The following is a 20,286-nucleotide window of genomic DNA, read 5'->3' as shown; positions in this document are numbered from 1 at the left end:
GCCGTCAGAGACACATAACAAGTTGTTGAGCTGTTTACACAGCTGCGATTGAAGCCAGAGTTTATACAAAGCAACTGGAACTAGTTATTTCTTACCTGGCAATATGGAGGGAGCCTTTACACAAGAAGTGCATGAAGCTTTGGAAATAGTGATGGAGTCTGATTCTGATAGCGAGCAATAGGAATCTGACACAGACACTGCCGGAGAGGAATACCTTCCTGTGTCTGAATCCTCCTTAGAGAGCTGGGATGTGTCCTCTGACTTTCAGAAGTGGAGAATTCACTGGGCCCTACCAACACCCATACACAGCGATATACTCCTGCTGCCACTGGAATAGTACAGGGACCCACCTGTTACGCATTAATGGAACTTCTGCATGAAACACTACACATGGAACATAGTGAATGAAAACCGTGCCACTTGAAAACCACTAGCCTTTTGCTCATAATGTCATGGACACACAAACATATATACCCCCTCCCCCAACACACACACAGGCACAGTCTCTCTCTCATACACACTTTTTTTGCGAATTTTATTAAGCCAATGATGTTCCTGTTTCACTGTTCCTGGCTGGTTCACTATTCACTGTTCAAAAAAAGAGTGGCAAATGTAGATGGACTGCAGATGAGGTTATTTTCCTAACACCGAAATTCAATTTATGATTAGTACTGATGTTGGTTTAAAAATTAAGCCTAAAAATGTTGGAAAATTATCGACGTATAATATTTTTTATAGCTACCTCTTTGAAAGTCCATTTTACGTATATCGGTACGGGTGTCAGTTTATTACACTGTACAACAAATAATAATGCCTGAAAATCAGTGTTGCTGCTAATGATTGACATATCCCAAGCCTAATAATTCAACACAAAAAAATAGAGTTTGCATGTAGTATACTGAAAATAATTAATATTTTCAGCTTTTTCCATCTAAAACATGGTGGTATCCTGTCATAACCTGGCATTTAAAGGGTTAGCATCTTAAACAATTCATGAATGTTTTATATATCAATAGTTAGGTCAGATGTAGGGGAAAATAATTGGCAAAAAAAAAGTTGGAAAAAAAAGATAATTCAACAAAAAAAATTTGTTTGCAAGTAGTATATTGAAAATAATTGACTTTTTCAGTTTTTTTCATCTAAAATACGATGGCATCATCACCAAAACCTGGCATTCAAAGGGTTAAAATATTTGAAAATGTATAAGTATTTTATATCAATAGTTAGGTCAGATGTATGGGAAAAGAAAAAGTAAAAATATAATGTAGGCTATACTATTTTTTATAGCTATTTCAATGAAATGTCCATTTTACGCACCTTAGCGGTGCAAGTGTGCCTAATATTATAACGTTATGAAGCTGTTCCGTGTAGAATACTGGCTGTGGTTGACCTGTTATTACATTATTGAAAATCTGGTCATGGTCAAAGGAAAAACTCCACAAGGCCACAAAATGGGCTTAAACCACTGAAATTGATAGGATAATTAACTTGTATCACACAATGCTCTAAATTAGTCGTCATCTAACCTGAAAAAACGTGAAAGGAAATGATAAAGCTTTGTCTGTAATGTGGCTAGAACCCCTGGCATTGTGAATAACAAAGTGTATTTATATGCAATACAATTGTATAGCCATGTTGATGTTACTTTGAGGACATTATGGACAGCTTCTTACTCTAAAACCGATTATTGCATGTATCTGAGATATTTGAAATAAATATGCTGTGAAGATATATAATATCTAAAGAGTTAATGTGCTTTGTATTTTAGTATTGTCTGATACAAATCTGTCTTTATTATGATCCCTCATAACAAATTAATGGTTTTATCATCGGTTGGACTTAAATTTCTCCCCGCTGGGTGGCAGCCTCTCCCGGGGGCCTCCCTCTGTTGCAAGTGTGTATCTGCTCTTATTTTTGTCGGTTTAACGCTCACTTCCTTTCCTGACCCAAGTGCCCGGCTAGGCTCTCGCACGCCTTTATTTGTGGCCGCTCAACAGCAAAACTGGATTTTATAACGATTCAAAGTGGACAGACACACCACAAAATAACTTTCAAAAGGACGTAGGTGAGTCTGCCTCCGTTTTTTATTTAACTCGGTGTGATTAATGTGCGCTGTAGCGACGTGAGATTACCGGCTACACATGCGGGGAGGCCCTGCGCTCGCTTGCTGCTAGCGTTAGCTTAGCAACAACACCGCGCCACGTTAGTGGTTGCGATGTATTTTGAGATATACATCAGTGTTAGCTTTTTAAATATTAGACTGTGGTGCGTGTCAAAATAATTTAGATTTTTGAAAAAACAACGTGCTAGACTTATCGGTGTAACTAAGGTTTGTTGTCCAGTTTCATTGACAATTGTATCCATCTGTCAAAGCTATAGAGCGTTAGCTGAATGAAGGTTGCGGGTTGCTAACGTAACATTACTAGCGTCTGTACGCAGCTTGATTGACTTCACTCTGGAAAACTGCAGCAGTCACTAATAGCTTGTCTCGTTATGCTGAATCAACGTTCAAACAATGAACATGTTGGGATAAGGCACATACAATCTGCACTGCTGCCGCCTGCAAGTATGGAACTGTTTCCTATCGGCTGGTTGTGGCATAGTGACAGTGAAGATAACGTTAGTTATCCGAATAATAGCCTGACATGACTTCTTCAATCTAATTTGCGCCCTGTTCTATGTAGCAACATACTGTACTAGTACGTATCTGTCTTATTCCATTAACCACCTGGAATTATATTTTCCAGTTTCCTGCACTAGTTACTTTTCCTTCCTCCCTTTTTAAACCGAATCGGATCAGTTAAGTTTTTCCTGTACAAGGATGACATTGATGAAGTTAAGTTATTTTCCAGCTGATTCATAATTGGAGGCTCAACTGTCTTTAATTTCATATTATGCAGATTTAAACGTTAGTCTTTTAATATCAATCCTCACATCCTTTACTTTGTCTTCACAGATTGACAGCTCCCTACAGCAATGTCTCGTTTCTTTGCCACCGGGTCTGACAGCGAGTCAGAGGAGTCTACATCTGCCGATGAGCTCATTACAAAAGCACCAGGGGGAAATTTCAAGCAGTCAGTACAACTTCAAATAAATCCCATCATTAGGAATTCAATTCTGCTTTTTGTGTTAATTGAACACATCCTTATTGTTTTCACAGGTCGCTGCTTCTTAGTGATGATGAGGAGGACACTAAGAGAGTGGTGCGCAGCGCCAAAGACAAAAGGTTGGTGGTGTATCTTTTTTCTAAGCACAACACCCTAAAAACTGTGCACAATTGTTTTATCGAGTTTTGTTTTTAATGCATTCGTTTCTTTATCCTAGGTTTGAGGAGTTGACCAACCTCATCAAGACTATCCGCAATGCTATGAAGATTCGTGACATGTCCAAATGCCTCGAGGAGTTTGAGCAGTTATGTCGAGCCTTTCTCAAAAGCAAGACTATAGTGGACAAAGAGGGTGTTCCCTCTTTCTATATCCGTCTTCTGGCCGACCTGGAAGAGTACTTGAACCAGGTCAGTACCCAAGTTTATAACTATTTCTTTTGGCTGTATCTGCAAAGAACAATGTATGCTAATGGTATAATTTTTAAGGTCTGTTTTGCTTTTCAAGTGCAGTACAAATAATGAACAATATTTTCTTTCCAGCTTTGGGAGGACAAAGAGGGTAAGAAGAAGATGAACAAAAACAACGCTAAAGCCCTCAGTACACTGCGTCAGAAGATACGCAAGTACAACAGAGATTACGAAACAGAAATAGCGGCATACAAAGAGGTAAATCTTAAAGCTTTCTCTGAGTGGTGGTCGCATGTCTCAAAATGTACAGAAAAGTGTCTGGTGAAGAGATCTTAGTCGTTAGTTTAAGTCTGTTTCGGTGTGTAACATGGATCTGTGTGTGATTAGTAAAAGAGGAGCTTTTGCTCCTTCCACATTACCACCATATAAACACCAGTGTAGCCGACATATCCAAGTACAGCTGCAGTGGTCAGCTTCTATGTGGGAATGTGTGTCTGAGCAGTGTTGATGCAGAGAGGTAAAACAATGTTATCTTAATGTTTTCTCTCTCTCTCTCCCCCACCCCCCCTCCCCCATTAGAACCCACAGGAGTCTGCTGATGAAGAGGAGGAGAAGGAGCCTGGGGATTCTGGTAAGCTTGCTGTTTGTATGTTAAATCACAAGATTTCCATAAAATGTGAAAGTCAAGCTAAACAAGCAATTGTTCATCCTAACATCAAATTTGATGGGAAAGTTATTTTGAGCATACAGAAATGTTTGATGGCTTAGCACATGTACATTATTGTATTATCTACAAATATGTGCCACACAATAGCTTGAAGATTCTGTGTGAACCTTAAGACTTAATTTGTTTTACTGTTTTTAATAACTTCTAGCATCATCTCAAAAATTCATCCTAATTTTTTCTTCCACAAGGCTCGTCTTCTGATAGCGACGAAGAGGGAAGTGATGATGGAGTGTCAGCCAAGGCCTTTTTAAAGAAAAAGCCAGAGGCTACATCAGAGGCCAGCAAGTTCCTCAAGCCTGCCAAGGGATCCGGGGTAAGTTGCCAGCATGCCATATACTTTATTCCTGTATTCATAAACTGCTATGTGAGGGGACACCTGAGCTAATGTGCTGGAGCGGTCCCTCTTGACAGGATGAATCCTCTTCAAGTGATGAAGACGATGAAGACTGGGGATCAGACAGTGTAGACAGTGACAGTGAGAGTTCGGATGAAGGCGGCGAGGGAGTGAGCGCCTCCCTGGCTGTGGCCTTCCTTAAGAAGTGAGTGAACCCCTCCACACTTTTTTTTTTTTGGTTTACAGCAGAACAGTTTTTGAACTATATATATATATATATTTATATATTTATTTTTATCTCAGGGCTGTACGCTTATTTTTTAAAGTGGTAGCACTGGTGCTAGCAAGCAACATAATTCAATAGCACTAAAATAAATTTGGTAGCACACAAAGTATGATCAAAAATTTGCATGACCCTAACCCTTGCATTTATCTTGGCTTTATTTGAGATTCTCAATGAATATGATATCCTAGTGTATAGTAATAATTGTAGAAAAATGAATAGGGGTGCACTGATTGCAATTTAGACAAAAGAGTCTAACCTGACAATGGCAATTTTTTTGCTCATTCAGAATTATTTCCCCCCATAGAACTATACAAATAATGTCTTTATCTATATATTTTTTATATAAAACATATCATTATTATATTAGGCTTATAATAACAAACATTTTTAGAACATTTAATTCTTTTAATGAAAACCAAACTTTAAAACATTGAACATATAGCCTATTAAATAAATTAGTAAACATATTTATACAATTTAGGCCAAGTTAAATAGGTTGTCAATCTTTGTTTAAATGTACTACTGTTGACCGCTCTCTGCAGCTGAAGTAGTTACTTTTCAAGCTAGAGCACTGCAGGGCTGTGAAGTGCTAACTTCCTGTTCTTACTTGCTTCAAAATAAAAATAAACTCATTTGGCTAGTAACAGACCTTTATTGTGAAGGCGCACAGGAAATGTTCTGTTTGCACACGCGCTAACTTGACTGCGTTAATGTAAAGAGCCGTCTCCTTCCTGTTTTTAACCGTTGGTGAAGTTAGACGCTATAATCGCCGCACGAGCACAGATCCCGAGCACCCATCTTTCACCAGCCAAAGTGGAGGCGGGTAGACTTAATAACTTACTCGCTTAAGACTACATTCACCCGCATTTGGCGAGTGTTAATGTAGAGCCCTCTAAGCAGTGTTGAGCATAGCTCCTCTGTGTTTCAAAGAGACAGCATCTGCTCATTAGCACTGGTGCGACTGGACTTGTATTCATCATCGCACGTGATCAATTTCAGTAGCAAATGCGATCAAAACTGTCGCACTGTACAGCCCTGTGTGTGTATATATGTGTATATATATATATATATATATATATATATATATATATATATATATATATATATATATATATATATATATATATATATATTACATATTACATATATACACACACGAGTGACATAGAAATGAGAATGTTGTATTGGCATGTGATAAATAAATAAAACTAATACGTTGCAGCCCTAGCAAGATGTCCAAAGAAACAAGCAATTTACCTTTTCCTCTTTACAGTATTGTGTATGCTTACCACTGTCTACTGTGTGTCTGTCCTCAGGGCTGAGAAGTCCGGCAAAGAGCACGTCGGGAAGAAGAAGAAGACAAAGAAGAAGGACCGACCTGAAGAGGAGGCTGAGGAGGAGGGAGGAGAGGAGGGCGAGGGAGGCTGGGAGAAAGTGAAAGGAGGCGCACCAATGGTAAAGATACAGGAGAGATGGTGATAAAAGCCATGGCAGATTATCTACTGTTATGTTTTGCAATATTAAAGATCTTTTGTGGTGTCTTCAATCTATCAGGAAAAGCCCAAGATGTTCGCTAAGGGCACAGAGATCAACGTCCCGGTGGTGGTGAAGAAGCTGAATGAGATCCTGCAAGCAAGAGGCAAAAAGGGCACGGACAGGTAACACAGCATAGAATATGCTAAAGCTTCACTTTATGGCCGCACATATTAATAATAATCTTTTAAATTAATAATGCATTTGCAATGCAATAAACAAGATGCATAGAGAAACATTCTTGGTAAAGCAACTGCAAATTAATTATCTTATTTACACCCACAACATTTAAATTTTGATTTGTAGATTGCATAAGGCTTTTCACATGCAGGACTTGAAATAATGTTAATCTGAGCAGAAAATATCTTAAAGAGATTAAACATTATACTATAGAATATTAAATTAAAAAGTATGTAATAAAAACTACAGTCCTAATGAACCAGTTAAATCGAGTAAAGAATAACCAATGCCCTCAGCAATCTCCTTACCTGTTTTATCATATATTGTATGCTACATTCAAAGATACAATCACTTTTATTTTAGATATGTATAGCCCTTTCTGTGATTTACCACTTCTTCCTCTCTTTTCTTTCTATTACAGAGCCGCCCAGATTGAACTGCTTCATGCGCTGGCTGCCATTACTGTTGAGAATAACTTGGGCGAAGGTATCTCGGTCAAGATTAAGTTCAACATCATTGCCTCCTTGTATGACTACAACCCCAACTTGGCAGCCTTCATGAAGGTACTAGTCACTGTTTTTCGAAATGTTACAATTTGTGTTGTAGGCAGTTTAACGGTAAACAGGACTCTGATCCTGATATTTCAAATTGAATCATTCAGCTTGTTTCCTCCTTTAGCCTGATATGTGGAAGAAGTGTCTGGACTGTATAGATGAGCTGCTGAACATCCTCTTCGATAACGACAACATCTTCATCGGGGAGAACATCGCAGAGGACAGCGAGAATCTGATCACCTCAGACCAGGTATCCCATCTTCTCTTTTCTGCTTTTGTTGTACAGTTATGGTATTTTTGGATTGCGACTTATCCTGGCATATGGTAGATCACTGTAAAAAGTCTCTGCAACAATGTTTTTATGTTTTTGTATCATCTGTGTTGTATGCTATATATTGTCTGCATTATTTATTTTTATTCAAACATAATCATTTATTTGTCTTATGATTACATCGAAATAGTTGAACTATTGCTAGAAATATAAATACTCCTTGTTTTATCATGTGTTTGTCAGCCATATAGGGTGCGTGGATGTATCTTAACGCTGGTAGAGAGGATGGATGAAGAGTTTACCAAGATCATGCAGAACACTGATCCCCACTCGCAAGGTGAGCTATACCAAAAAATGGACTCAATCATTTTGGTATTATCATTTTAAATGTGAAATGTTACAAGAATCCCCCATGTGTGGCTGAATCATTTTCGAGTTGCAGCTCTTCGCTTTGGCTCATTTTTGTCTTCTCTTTTTTTCTCCAGAATATGTTGACAATCTGAAGGACGAGGGAAGAGTCTGTGGTATCATTGACCGGTTGCTCGACTACATGGAGACCAAAGGCAGCACGGAGGAGGTCTGCCGCATTTACCTGCGCAGAATCATGCACACCTACTACAAGTTTGACTACAAGGCCCACAGGCGCAGCTTAGGCCTCCAGGGAGAAACCAAGGTGAGAAAAATCACCAGGATGGTACGGCCTAAGTGAGAGAGAAATACACATTACGGTACTATAATAGCAAGAAAAAGTGTGATCTATACAATAGATTTTAAGTATGACAGAGCCAAGTAGGCCATAAAGTGGAAGTGTATCTGGATGAGTGTGTGTTTAAGTGTATAATACAGTCTTGCCATGAGCTATGCCGCCGTCTCTTTGAATTTTATTATTGAGTGTGATGTGCTGAGTCGTCTGCTGTTCAGTCTGAACAGGACCAAGAGGAGAGCGAGGGGGAGGACAGCGCTGTCATCATGGACCGTCTCTGCAAGTTCATCTACGCCAAGGATCGCACCGACCGTATCCGTACCTGCGCCATCCTCTCCCACATCTACCACCACGCTCTGCACTCACGCTGGTACCAAGCCCGTGACCTCATGCTGATGAGCCACCTGCAGGACAACATCCAGCACGCTGACCCGCCTGTACAGGTGAGAAGAAGGATAACAAGCCTACTCGATAGAACAACATACACCATAAATTAATTCTAATGACCTATTTTCTCTCCCTTGTCTAGATCCTGTACAACAGAACTATGGTCCAGCTTGGCATTTGCGCATTTAGACAGGGCATGATTAAAGATGCCCACAATGCCCTGTTGGACATCCAATCCTCTGGCCGTGCCAAGGAGCTCCTGGGTCAGGGTTTGCTCATGAGGAACATGCAGGAGAGGAACGCCGAGCAGGAGAAGATTGAAAAGAGAAGACAAGTAAGTCATACATAAGCAGTAAACTAATGTCCAAGATCATCCTAGTGTTTATGGTTGATAACGTCTTATGTAGCTTTGCTGATAAACTAATGTTTGATATGACTGTGGACCTGAGAACCATATTGGTTGGGCTCCTCTTTAAAATGATGTTCACATGAGTTGTTTTGGGCTGTATAACTACATGTTAGTCATGGCTCTTGGGGTAGTGTAAATATTGTCTTCTTAGCATTTGGTAAACATAAAGAACATACTGTGTTGTAAGGAACCTGGCAAGATTATCGTAACATTGCTCTGATCTCCCTCACAGGTGCCGTTCCACATGCACATCAACCTGGAGCTGTTGGAGTGTGTGTACCTGGTCTCGGCCATGCTGCTGGAAATTCCCTACATGGCAGCCCATGAGTTTGATGCCCGCCGCAGGATGATCAGCAAGCAGTTCCACCACCAGCTCAGGGTGGGAGAGAGACAGCCACTGCTTGGTACGTAACATGTCAGCTTCACACCGGCATGTCTAATCCAGAGAGAATCCATAGAGGATAACCGTACCCCTCTCTCTGTCCTCCAGGACCCCCAGAGAGCATGAGGGAACATGTGGTGGCGGCCAGCAAGGCCATGAAGATGGGAGACTGGCGCACCTGCCACTCATTCATCATCAATGAGAAGATGAACAGTAAGGTCTGGGACCTGTTTCCTGAGACGACGCGAGTACGCGAGATGCTTGTGAGGTTAGCATCTGCCATTATTAGGTGTCGCTGTTGTAAAAGTTATATTGTGTGTGTGTATGCAAGTGTGTGTGTACACACACACAGTATGAATATTATATATCGTATAATAGTAATAGGTATAAAAGTTTGTTTGCTTATTATCAATTTATTTAAAGGTAGACATCCAGATGATAATTTTAGATCGTGCTGTGATTTAATCCAGCTATTCAATTATTAATAATTACAGTTATGGACCGATTGTGCTCCTGTGTAATAATATTTTGATGAATTGTGTTTCCCTTTTTAGAAAGATCCAAGAGGAGTCACTGAGGACTTATCTGTTCACTTACAGCAGTGTATATGACTCCATCAGGTAAGAAATTTAACAGTGCTGGAGTCTGTGGCTACTAAAGCTTGAGCTCAGAGCATCTGCTAAAGATTCATGACCGATGGCTTTCAACTGAAGCCTTAGTTCGTATACACTCAAATCAGAAAAGACAGTCTCGGATGTCGCCCAGCCACTACTTTTAATGTAAATCACAGAAGCAAGATCCAGCAAAGCTTAACCTCTTTTTATCTCAATGGGGTTACAATTATTAAAATGTTTGTCTGTCCTGCAGCATGCAGACGCTGTCTGAGATGTTTGAGTTGGAGATACCCACAGTTCATAGCATCATCAGCAAGATGATCATCAACGAGGAGCTGATGGTAGGTTTATTTTCTTCTCTGTTCTGTCAGAGTGGCTTTTGTATCGGTGCAGACGCAACACAATGTCCTGGTGCATCATTACATGTACAAATCTTATTTTCCTCACTCCTCTTGCCTACAGGCGTCACTCGACCAGCCAACACAGACTGTGGTGATGCACCGCACAGAGCCCACGTCCCTGCAAAACATGGCTCTGCAGCTGGCTGAGAAACTGGGCAACTTGGTGGAGAATAACGAGCGTGTCTTTGACCTCAAACAGGGTGTCTATGGAGGCTACTTCAACAGAGGTGAGTTTAGATAAAAGGCTTCGGTCTGCTTTTTCTTTTCCTTTTTTCCCCCCTTATATTTGCATGTTGTTCACAATCCACCTTGTTTTTTCTATAGGTGACAATAGGTTACATTAAAGCATTTCTCCAAAGCTATGATTGCTCTATCTGTTCCTTTTCCTTTAACACCTCTAATGCTCTCCTTGCTGTCAAAGGTTGAATAGTGCCTTTCAGCACTAACATCAAATAACTGGTGGTTTTTTGCATTACAGATCAGAAAGGTGGCTACCAACAAAAGCAAAACTACCAGAGAGGAGGTATGTTATGCCACACTGTTACACTTTGGATACAAAAACAATTTCTGGCCACATGGTGACCTTCCCAAGCAGAAGCTGTTTATTCATTGCCGCTTCTAACTATGTTGCCTACTGCGATGTTTGCCATTAATCAGTAACTAACTGTAATGCATAGCAATGTTAGGTTACAGATAAGGGTTGTTTAGCTTGAACAGTATAAGTTTGGTGTTTTAAATTTGTTCCGCAAGACTAATTTTGATATTGTTAACATGTCTTTTCAGACAGTCTTTCCTAGAAGACATTTATGTGTTTGCAAACAGTTCACATGAAAAAGGAAAAATACGTTTGTTAACCCTTGGAGACCCACCATTCTAACATTCAGTTATGCTATATTTTATTTGATAAAATTGTCATTTTTTACACTATCATCAAGGTTTCCAATCCAAAAGAGGAACATCATCAGGTAATTGTATGTCAATCAATTTAATCTTTTATTCACTATATAATGGAATATTTGAACATGTAACCAAAAAAATAAGAATTAAAATGTTAAGATGTATTTAATTGAGAAAAAAACTGTGAGCCATTATAATGAAAGAAAAGCTAAATGAATTAAATTGCACAGAGATCTTCTAGATGTTAACAAAAGTTTCTAGCTTCTGCAGTTCAGGAGTTATGCTCATTCTTTAAGGCAGTGTCTACGGGCGTTTTTCTTTTTACTTTCTTTGCAACTTATAAGCGCATACTTCATGCATTCCTGCGGTTACTTGCTCACATCAGTTGCGATGGTGAATGAACGTTTCACACTGCTGCACTTTGGCTTGCTGTTTCGATCTCTTTCTCTCGTTTGCTGGCAAAAAAACAATCTCTTTATCTCAAAACGTCTTGAAGATATGATGCTCTAAAGATGCCATGGTGTTTGGGATCGCGGGTGTGCCGTCCCGTGGGTCTCAGAGGGTTAATAAACGCTTGATAAGCAATTTTTTCACTTGATGAAGTGCTGCCTTTAGGATTCTCGCAGGTAAATCGCATTTTCCTCTTTGCATGTTAACAGATCAGAAAGATGGTTACCAGGGGAAACAGGGCGGCTACCAGAGAGGCTACCAGGGCGGCTACCATCAGAGGGATCACCAGGGAGGTGGAGGAGGGTACCAGGGAGGTGGAGGGTACCAGGGAGGTGGAGGATACCAGGGAGGAGGAGGGTACCAGGGAGGAGGAGGGTACCAGGGTGGAGGAGGGTATCAGGGTGGAGGAGGAGGGTACCACCAGAGAGATCACCAGGGTGGAGGGTACCAGGGAGGAGGAGGAGGAGGGTACCACCAGGGGGGCTACCAGCGAGACCACCAGAAAGACCACCAGGGAGGAGGAGGAGGAGGAAGAGGAGGAGGAGGAGGATACCAGGGTGGAGGCTACCAGGGTGGCTATCGAGGCGGCTACAGAAATCAAAACCAAAGCAACTACTAAGCTTTGCAACGTGTGGAGTTTCATTCTCGCTGTCTGAACTAAGTCTTCATTCCACCACAACAACCTGGGTTTCTGTGCACGCCACTCTGCTGTTTGCCGTTCTGTCATTTGACTCAAAACTACTTCCCACTGATTTTGAAACAGCTGAAGGTTATCAGAGTACAAGCCCATCTCAATTTGTATTGCTAGTAGAATATTGTATAAGAAATGCATTGCAGTGTGTCTGGCTTGTAGCAGTACAGTCAGGTGTCAAACACGGCAGATATTGTTGAATTACAATTAACCAATAAACTATACTAAACAGTGTTTGGAAATTCTTTGTTTTATTTGTTTTAATATCAACTCAATACAAAGATAATAAAACCAAAGTACAAAGCAAAATTGCTAAATTGATCCTCCACACTAAACCCTAAATTAGGTCTTCCATAATTTTAATGTCTCTGTGTTTATACGGATTATAATTCCGATTAACTCAAATCCTCATACTTGGTATAGGGGACAAGTGAATCAATTTCGACTAATATTTTTCAGAACTTCAATAAAGATACAAACTAAAGGAACATGGTTTTAGGCTCTGCTTTATTAAAAAACATGTTTTGATCTGCATCAGTTAAAAATTCAAGGCATTCTTTGTCTCCTGAGTATAAGAAAGAGCCTTCATCGGGGTGTTGAGGCAGAATACAAACAGGCACTTAGCTGGCACATGGCTTCTCATAAATAGGTCGTGTGTGGATAGAAGGGGAAGCTAGGAACACAGAAATCAATGAAGAGGCTCTCAAGAAAAGTGCTGAACCTAAATACTCTGTGGCCAGACGTAAAACAACACGGATTCTCTTTAACTAACTGGCAGTGAGGTCGCCTTTTATTCATCGATATTAAAAATACTTGCAAAAAAGTTGAAGGGTGAACTTCTTGGCTAGCTTTACAGGAGACAAGAATGGCAGTTTTTGCAAGTATGTCTTTAGTGCCACAATAAATGCAGTTATTTCAAGATTGCTAGTTTATTTTTGGGGAAATAAAGTATTTTAATTATGAAATATTGTTTTAATGAACTTCACAAAACTGTTGCACTTCAGTTTCCAATTCTGACTAATTTGTATTAAAGCTACTTTAGCAAGTTTCATGCTTAAAGGTGAAGTGAGCCATATATTTATATACATTATATATATTTAAATACGTGTTAAATCGCTCTATATTCATACAGTGATCACGTATATAGTGTCCGCATTTCATAACACAGGTCTCTCCGTCACCCGCTCTGCATGTAATCGTCAAATAAACTTTTCGGGTATCCCACAACCTGATATCCAATCAGAAGAGAGAAAGTTACAAACCGGCACGTCTCACCGTCTCACTACCGGTGCACGCGCAGAGAGCGACAGAGGGGTGAGTGTTTATGCGCCTACAATGGTGGTGCATGTAAAAATCCTTCACAATGTCTGTTTTGATGGTTTTTATCATGTTTTATCGCACTAACAGATCTGAGGTAGGGACGATGGAGGGGACTGCTAACTGACAGGAAGTTAGCTAAAAGTACCATATTTTGCATAGGCTACTGAACCTTTAAACGGGCACTATGGAACTTTTAGAATTTCTTTTGGTGCCAGTGGCAGTAAAGTGAGCAGCCTGAAATGCATGCTCTCACTGCATTAGCGTGAGCAAGCATCCGGCCAAAACTGATACACAAGACAGTGTGAATGACTGGTTATAATGATGGATGAGGTAAGTTTTGTTGCACTATTTAGTTTATGCATATTAGCCTACTTTGACTAACGTTATGATTTGGACATTACCATTCCGGCTGTTGTCGTTAGCCGTTTGAGCTTCTTCTTCTCCTGTTAGTATGTGGAACATTCTCTGGTCCTCACAGAAAAGTCACATCATTTGGTTTATCGCTGAAAAATCCAACCCGATTCCTTTTCAGAAAAAATAAATCTACTAGGCTACAGGTTTCAGCCAAAGGACAAAGTCGGACAAAGTTTATTTTTCAAGTTACATCGCTGCTGCTGCTACCCATTCAGCCAAATGCAATATGTAAATTGATTTGTAGATGTTAGTGGACCTTTAATTTACATTCCCTTCACCACCCATTAATTGGGAATCTTACTATGAGAGTGTTCAATGCTTCAGTAGCAGAGTTAAAGGCTAACTTGCACACAGCAGTGACCTCAGTTTTGCCTCTGTCTTCGCAGAAGGGGAGGGGAGGTTTATCAGCTGCCTCCCCTCAGGCGGATTCTCCTGTAGAGCTCTTGCCTCAGTAGGTCCCTCTCTTTGCGGATTCCCTGCAGCACGGTGCGATTCTCCTGGGCCCGACGCACCAGGTAGGGTAGCGTGTCATCCACTGAGCCATACGGCACTGACTTATATACGGTATAACCCTCCTTAGCTGGAGGGAAGAAGAGAGACAACATGAGGACATGGTTGAAGCCTACCTACTTTTTTCATAACTACTTCCCACTCACGTAAGCCTACACCCCTAAAACCAGAATTAGAATAAGGGAAATGCAGTGCTTTCCTTCTGTATAGCTCCACTCATCATTTACGTCTTGCACATAGCAGTTAAAATAAAGAGAGATGAGGTGGTCAGGAATGCTGTCCCACAACTCACAGATTCAATGCTTACTACAGCTAGGCTATATGTCAGGTGAAGCTTTTGTTGAATAAGACACAGTACTCTGGCACATAATGTAAATGTAAAGAGAACCAGTTGAGGCACAGCTCACCCAGAGTGAGGGAAACGTGGTCACACATGCCCAATAGCTGGCCGAAACACACTGAGCCTCCATCTTTTTCAATCCCCAGCTCTTCCATCCTGAAGATGATACACACAACAGCTAGGTCATTTACAACAGTAGTGCCCAACCTGGACTTGTTGGACTCAATGGACTGTGTAACCGTTTATCATAGCTCTCGAAGATTCAACCTGTTAATGTTGTTTTTGGCGGCCTGTTTTAATTTGAGTTTTAGTCTAGTTTTTGTGTCAAACTGTCATTTTAGTTACTAGTCTTAGTCACAAATAGTTTCAGTCAACTAAAAGTCCGAGTATTATAGTCATATTTTTGTCAGAATTATCCATGACAATTTTTATCATGGTGACATTTAAGTCTAGTTTTAGACAATAATAATAAAACTAATAATATTAGTAATAATATCTTATTTTTATTTTTGTAAACCGCTTTAGTCCCTTTTTTATTCGTCAACAATATTGCATTCTATATTTGATTAGGCCTATAGTTTTCGTCACATGACCACCATTTATGTTGCATCTCGTCTCGTTTCTGTCACATGATAAAGGTTCGTTGGCGACGATATTTAGTCACACTATACTAACACTATATTTTACCTTTACTGTTCACTGCCACTTTCCCCTTGCATGTTTCTTTTTATTTTATACAATTTTGTTGAATGAAAAGTTTAAATATAGCTTGCAAACTGTCAGAAAGCAAACTAGAAAACTTGTCAACTTGCTACCTCTACATGTTACGAGGAAAGAAAAAAAAACCCTACCTGTTACGAGACGATAGGTTCAGTTTATTCAAATTATTCACATATCTATATCGATCCTGCTCTCATAACTGTCTGCAAATCAATTATCTTTGTACAACAGATTTTATTCCGACAGATGAGGTCAAATAAAATTTAATGGAATAAAATTTTATCTGACCTCGTAAATATATTCCTTAATTTTGTACGCTCTGCTGCTCAGGACAGCAGCATTTTTCGTTGATTAATTTTGCCTCCTGATGCAGACGTTTTAAATCCTGGTCCGTCAAGGCCTTGGACAGTAGCAACAAGATACTAACCTGTAAACAGATTTTGCTGAAAATAAAATCATGGGAGTTCCCCTTTAACAGAAGTGAAGTTCTCCCTCATCCTTCCCTCACCCAGAATTGAAAATTTCACTTTTTTCGAGACTCTTAAATATATTTTTAAAAGGAAAAATATTAGTCTGTGCTGAAAATATTTAGTTTTACTGGCTCTAAGGTGAAAGGGGTAGGATATCACTGGTACTTGGCATCCCATAACATTCAAATTTCTGTGCGATTCTTGCGACCTGTGGTCATAAACAAAGTTTCTAACGATATTACCTTTTGGCGGCTCGTCTCACTGACTCTTCGTTGTGAGTGGCTACTATGATTCTGTAGCGCTCAGGTTCCTGGGATATGTCCTCTAGCATTACGTCCAGTGAGCTGTTATAACTGCAAAAAACACAAGAAAACAGATGAAATGAGGTCACTTTCAGAAATGAGCTGTAGAAGGCCAAGTTTACAATGTGTAACAGTCTTAATCCCCCTACAAAACAATTTCTTAAATCTAGATTTAAATTTGTTTTAATCCAGTCGAGTTTTGGATTCAGTTCCATGTGGTTTGACCGATCATCACTATCTCCTGCCCACCTGACATTGGTGTCCTCCCAGCACTGGTGGACAGGGTCCAGACGGCCTTCGTTTTCTGCCAGCTTCCTCTCTTTGTCCATGTAGGCTCCTCGTACCAGCTTCACCCCCAGACAGAAACCCTCAGCCTTGGAGAGACTCAGGGCTTCTAACAGGAGAGACCTGGACTCCTGAGAGACACAGGTGGACAGGGGTGTATTTGATAAAGTCCCCTTTGAGCAAAATACAGTACCCAGGGTTCCACAAACTGCAAACACTTCAACTGTTTAGTTCATACAATCTGTTTATAATAGGAGATTTGCTGAAAAAAAGTTTTGTTTTTGTGCGTTGATCACTTGTAGGTTACTAAAGCGCTGTTTCCTAGTCCAAAGTCATTATTCATTGAACCAAGTTAGAAATTAAAAAAGAGATGGAAAGAGAGAGAAGAGGGAAATAAAATGGGAAAATAGATTGATAGATCATAAAACTTAGTTAAGTTAAAAATTAAAAGGGAGAAAGACATGAATAAATAAATAAAACGGACAAAGTTAATGAATTACTGTGATGTATACTGTTCTGTTTCAGATTCTGAATGTTCAATGTCCCCCAGTCAAAGGGCTAGTGGGGCTCAGACAGTTCATATAACTTATAATGAGAGAGAGAAACAGATGAAAAGTACAGTATGAGGTAGAAATATATATCATAATGAATGGTATGCCAATATTAAATCAATTTTAAGCTCTGAAGAGACAATAATTGCAACAACAAACTATTTAGACATAAGCCCCGCCCACTGCCGGCTTCACATCCGAATACAGATACATATTCAGATCATTCTGTTAGTTGAACAGATGAACAGCTGAAAGCAGTTACTGTTGTTTCTGAACGACGTGACAATTACATTTTCCTTTTGTGTTGATTGTGTTGTTGGTCTTAAATTTCCTTTCAAGGGGCATTAAAAAAGTCTTTAATTTAACTTGCATTAAGCTGTAGGACCCATGGTAACTGCTTACTTGGTCTTTTTAACCTACGGTGGGCGGCAGTGGCGCAGTGGGTAGGGAGATCGTCCTCTGGAGTGCAGGGTCGAAGGTTCGATCCCCCGCCTACCCGCCACATGTTGAAGTGTCCCTGGGAAAGACACTGAACCCCAAATTACTCCCGATGGTTCAGAGGGTGCCTTGCATGGCAGTTACTGCCATCGGTGTATGAGTGTGTGTGTGAATGTGGTAAGAATTTTAAAGCGCTTCGGGGCTGAGAAAATCGGTTTAAAAGCGCTATATAAGTCAAGTACATTTACCATTTAGGGTATTCATTGAAATACTATGAATGTTATGATATTTGTAACAAATTATACATGAAGATATTTACCTTCAGGTAACACTGATATGTGTTCCAAATCCAGGTGCCATCTTTGTTAAACTTTTTCATCAACGCCATCGTGACTAGAGACATGGCGGGATTCATGTAGGTGTACTCTGCATCAACCAGGATGCGGACTTTGTTCACACTTGCCTAAACAAAACAATCAATCTTTATGAAAATGAATTTTTTTATGAACTAAAAACTGAAACATGGTGAAGTCTTGGAGCTTAAAATAAATGTTCACATTGAATTTTTAAGATGCAATGTACTGATTCATAATTCTAAAATAATATCACTTCAGTACCTCTGCTATTTGGTTGAGTCTCTGCAGGCCACAGAGGAAATGGGCAACTTCACTTACATCTAAACCTGGGAAGCTGATTTGCTGTAAGAGGCAGTTTCAGACAAAGGTCATTGAACACAATCATCCTTATAGACTCTGTGAATGTATATACGTATATGAACTGGGGAAAAAGAGGACATGTGACAAACAGTGTTATCTGGTTGCTTGCAAGACGTACCTCTCCATCCATTGCTCTGACAAGGAGATTCAGATCATACGGTTGTTTTGCAATGAGGGTTGTGAGTTTCACCTAAAGATAAAAGCAGCACATACTCATCTGTGAGATGAAAGACACAATTTTAACACTGAATCAAAAGAGAAGGATAGACGCTGGGACAGGGGAACATGAACGGCTGTGGACAAACCAAACACTAGAAATGTGTGCTTTTATCTTTTTTTCCCACGTATTTGAACTATATTCAGTGACTGGGCGGCCCAGGTCCACTATGCTGTGTGTTGAAAAAAAGGGAACATTTCACAAATGGCTTAACTTGTGACCAAAATGCTCTGGAAACTTAAATAAAATCTTGGCAATTGCCATTGTTTTTTACAGTGGTGGAAGAAGATCCCTTAATTAAGTAAAAAGTACTAATATCACTCTGTGGAAATACTCCATTACAAGTAAAAGTCCTGGATACATAAAGTTAAAATAGCTTTTTAAGTATGATAAGCTTTTTTAGTGCATAACTTTTTTCATATAAGTGAATGTTGGTAACATTCAAGCCATCGCCAAACAAGTTGACACAAAGTTGATCAAGTCTTTTAGCTCAACAAAGCTCTCTCAGTATTTCTTAGAAGAGTCCCAAGAAGCGCTCCAATAAATATACCTCGACATACAGCAGAAGGTATAAAATCCATGTGTGATAACCTAAGGCTTACCTCATGTCGAAGCATCAACAGTGTAATTACTTAGAATTCCTCATTGGGGCGAAAGAAGTTACGCACTATAGCTTAAAGAAGGAGAATTTTACTAAATGTCCTAAAAACATTCTGAATGCCTTACACACAGCTCAGGACTAAGCAGGGCTGTGATCTTGAGCTGCATCATTGGGTCTTTGCTCCAGGCATTGCTGTGGGACATTCGCACGCATTCTAACATGGCCTCCATGTTATCATCATATCTCTTCTCTCTGGTGGAGACACAAAGCACAACAAAAGGCATGAATGTACTTTCCACTTTTCAACATGTGAGAGCGTCATATGGTGTGATAGCAGCATGGAGATGTGTGTTTCCAGTGGAGCTGTGGTGCAACATGTCCAAGATACCAACAAATGTGTTGTACCCAGTGCTTTCTCCAAGGTACTCCTCAATGGGTACTGCTAGCATGGGCCTCAGTCCCAGCGAGCTCATCTTCTCCATGGACTGAGAGATCTCACTCTCTTTCTCTCCGGCCACAAACTGGGCATACACAGTGGGCCGAAGCATCAAGGAGAACCCCCTTCTCCCCAGGAGGGTGCGGGCTAACGACATCAGCTGAGAGTGGAATAAAAGAAGAATGGGAAGCAGACAGGTGATTAATGGAGATCATGAGGCTATAATCCTTCCTTGGGATTGTACATGGTCAATACCTTATTAACACCTATTAAAAAGAAGTGGAAGATATTGAGCAAGAAGAGAATAAGAGCTCTCTCAAGTCTTTCTTCAATCAGTCACTCATCAGTCTTATTCATCTCCTTTTCCTCAGAATAATCATTATGGGTGTCAGACTCAAGCCTTACCTTCCCAGAGTTGTTAACCAGCACAGGGAAGGAGCAGAGGTTGAAGATGCCAAGAGCTCGGAGCAGCTCGCCCAAACTTTTCACCCTGAATGCTCTGGGATCCTCAAAGGTCAGAGTCGCTGAGAGAATATCAGGCTGCTTGACCGCCACTGTCTTGGAGGCTGCGGTACCCAGTAGCCTCAGCGACAAGAGGCGAGGGAGCGAGGGAAACTTACGAGAGCACAACAT

General features: G+C 40.2%; 2 protein-coding genes across 4 annotated transcripts; one reads left to right on the top strand and one right to left on the bottom strand.

Annotated features, from left to right (window-relative positions):
• Nucleotides 1-1,925: 1,925 nt before the first annotated feature.
• eif3c (eukaryotic translation initiation factor 3, subunit C) lies at nucleotides 1,926-12,567 on the top strand. Of its 3 annotated transcripts, XM_080049527.1 has the most exons (25): nucleotides 1,926-2,065; nucleotides 2,957-3,074; nucleotides 3,161-3,226; nucleotides 3,325-3,514; nucleotides 3,647-3,772; nucleotides 4,094-4,145; nucleotides 4,430-4,554; nucleotides 4,653-4,780; nucleotides 6,178-6,316; nucleotides 6,416-6,519; nucleotides 6,996-7,137; nucleotides 7,253-7,378; nucleotides 7,643-7,736; nucleotides 7,885-8,072; nucleotides 8,321-8,545; nucleotides 8,632-8,823; nucleotides 9,131-9,302; nucleotides 9,389-9,548; nucleotides 9,835-9,900; nucleotides 10,148-10,235; nucleotides 10,357-10,522; nucleotides 10,774-10,818; nucleotides 11,231-11,266; nucleotides 11,852-11,974; nucleotides 12,050-12,567. In XM_080049527.1, exons 2-25 carry the CDS (start codon nucleotides 2,977-2,979, stop codon nucleotides 12,259-12,261), a joined length of 3,063 nt encoding a protein of 1,020 aa, XP_079905653.1. In that variant the 5' UTR covers nucleotides 1,926-2,065; nucleotides 2,957-2,976; the 3' UTR covers nucleotides 12,262-12,567. The 3 variants fall into 3 exon arrangements, with proteins under 3 accessions (XP_079905653.1, XP_079905652.1, XP_079905651.1); XM_080049526.1 differs by having other exon boundaries at nucleotides 11,231-11,260; nucleotides 11,852-12,567; XM_080049525.1 differs by having other exon boundaries at nucleotides 11,852-12,567.
• Nucleotides 12,568-14,471: 1,904 nt separating this feature from the next.
• On the bottom strand, nucleotides 14,472-20,286 carry prodh2 (proline dehydrogenase 2; the record flags this gene model as incomplete). Its single annotated transcript, XM_080049399.1, has 10 exons — nucleotides 14,472-14,647; nucleotides 14,985-15,073; nucleotides 16,350-16,460; nucleotides 16,659-16,825; nucleotides 18,003-18,146; nucleotides 18,301-18,381; nucleotides 18,518-18,589; nucleotides 19,343-19,469; nucleotides 19,623-19,813; nucleotides 20,059-20,286. The coding sequence occupies 10 exons, from the start codon at nucleotides 20,284-20,286 to the stop codon at nucleotides 14,472-14,474; spliced, it is 1,386 nt and encodes a 461-aa protein (XP_079905525.1).

Source organism: Ammodytes marinus (assembly GCF_949987685.1).
Source record: "Ammodytes marinus genome assembly, chromosome: 20".
NCBI classification, from domain to species: Eukaryota; Metazoa; Chordata; class Actinopteri; order Uranoscopiformes; family Ammodytidae; genus Ammodytes; species Ammodytes marinus.
This window is presented reverse-complemented; position numbering and strand designations above follow the sequence as displayed.

Bases quoted from the DNA above. Each gene is read 5' to 3' on its own strand.
- eif3c (XM_080049525.1), top strand. From the start codon at position 2,977: ATGTCTCGTTTCTTTGCCACCGGGTCTGACAGCGAGTCAGAGGAGTCT. The intron at 6,317-6,415 runs GTAAAGATACAG...TCAATCTATCAG, and splicing joins TGAAAGGAGGCGCACCAATG to GAAAAGCCCAAGATGTTCGC. The intron at 7,138-7,252 runs GTACTAGTCACT...TTCCTCCTTTAG, and splicing joins ACTTGGCAGCCTTCATGAAG to CCTGATATGTGGAAGAAGTG.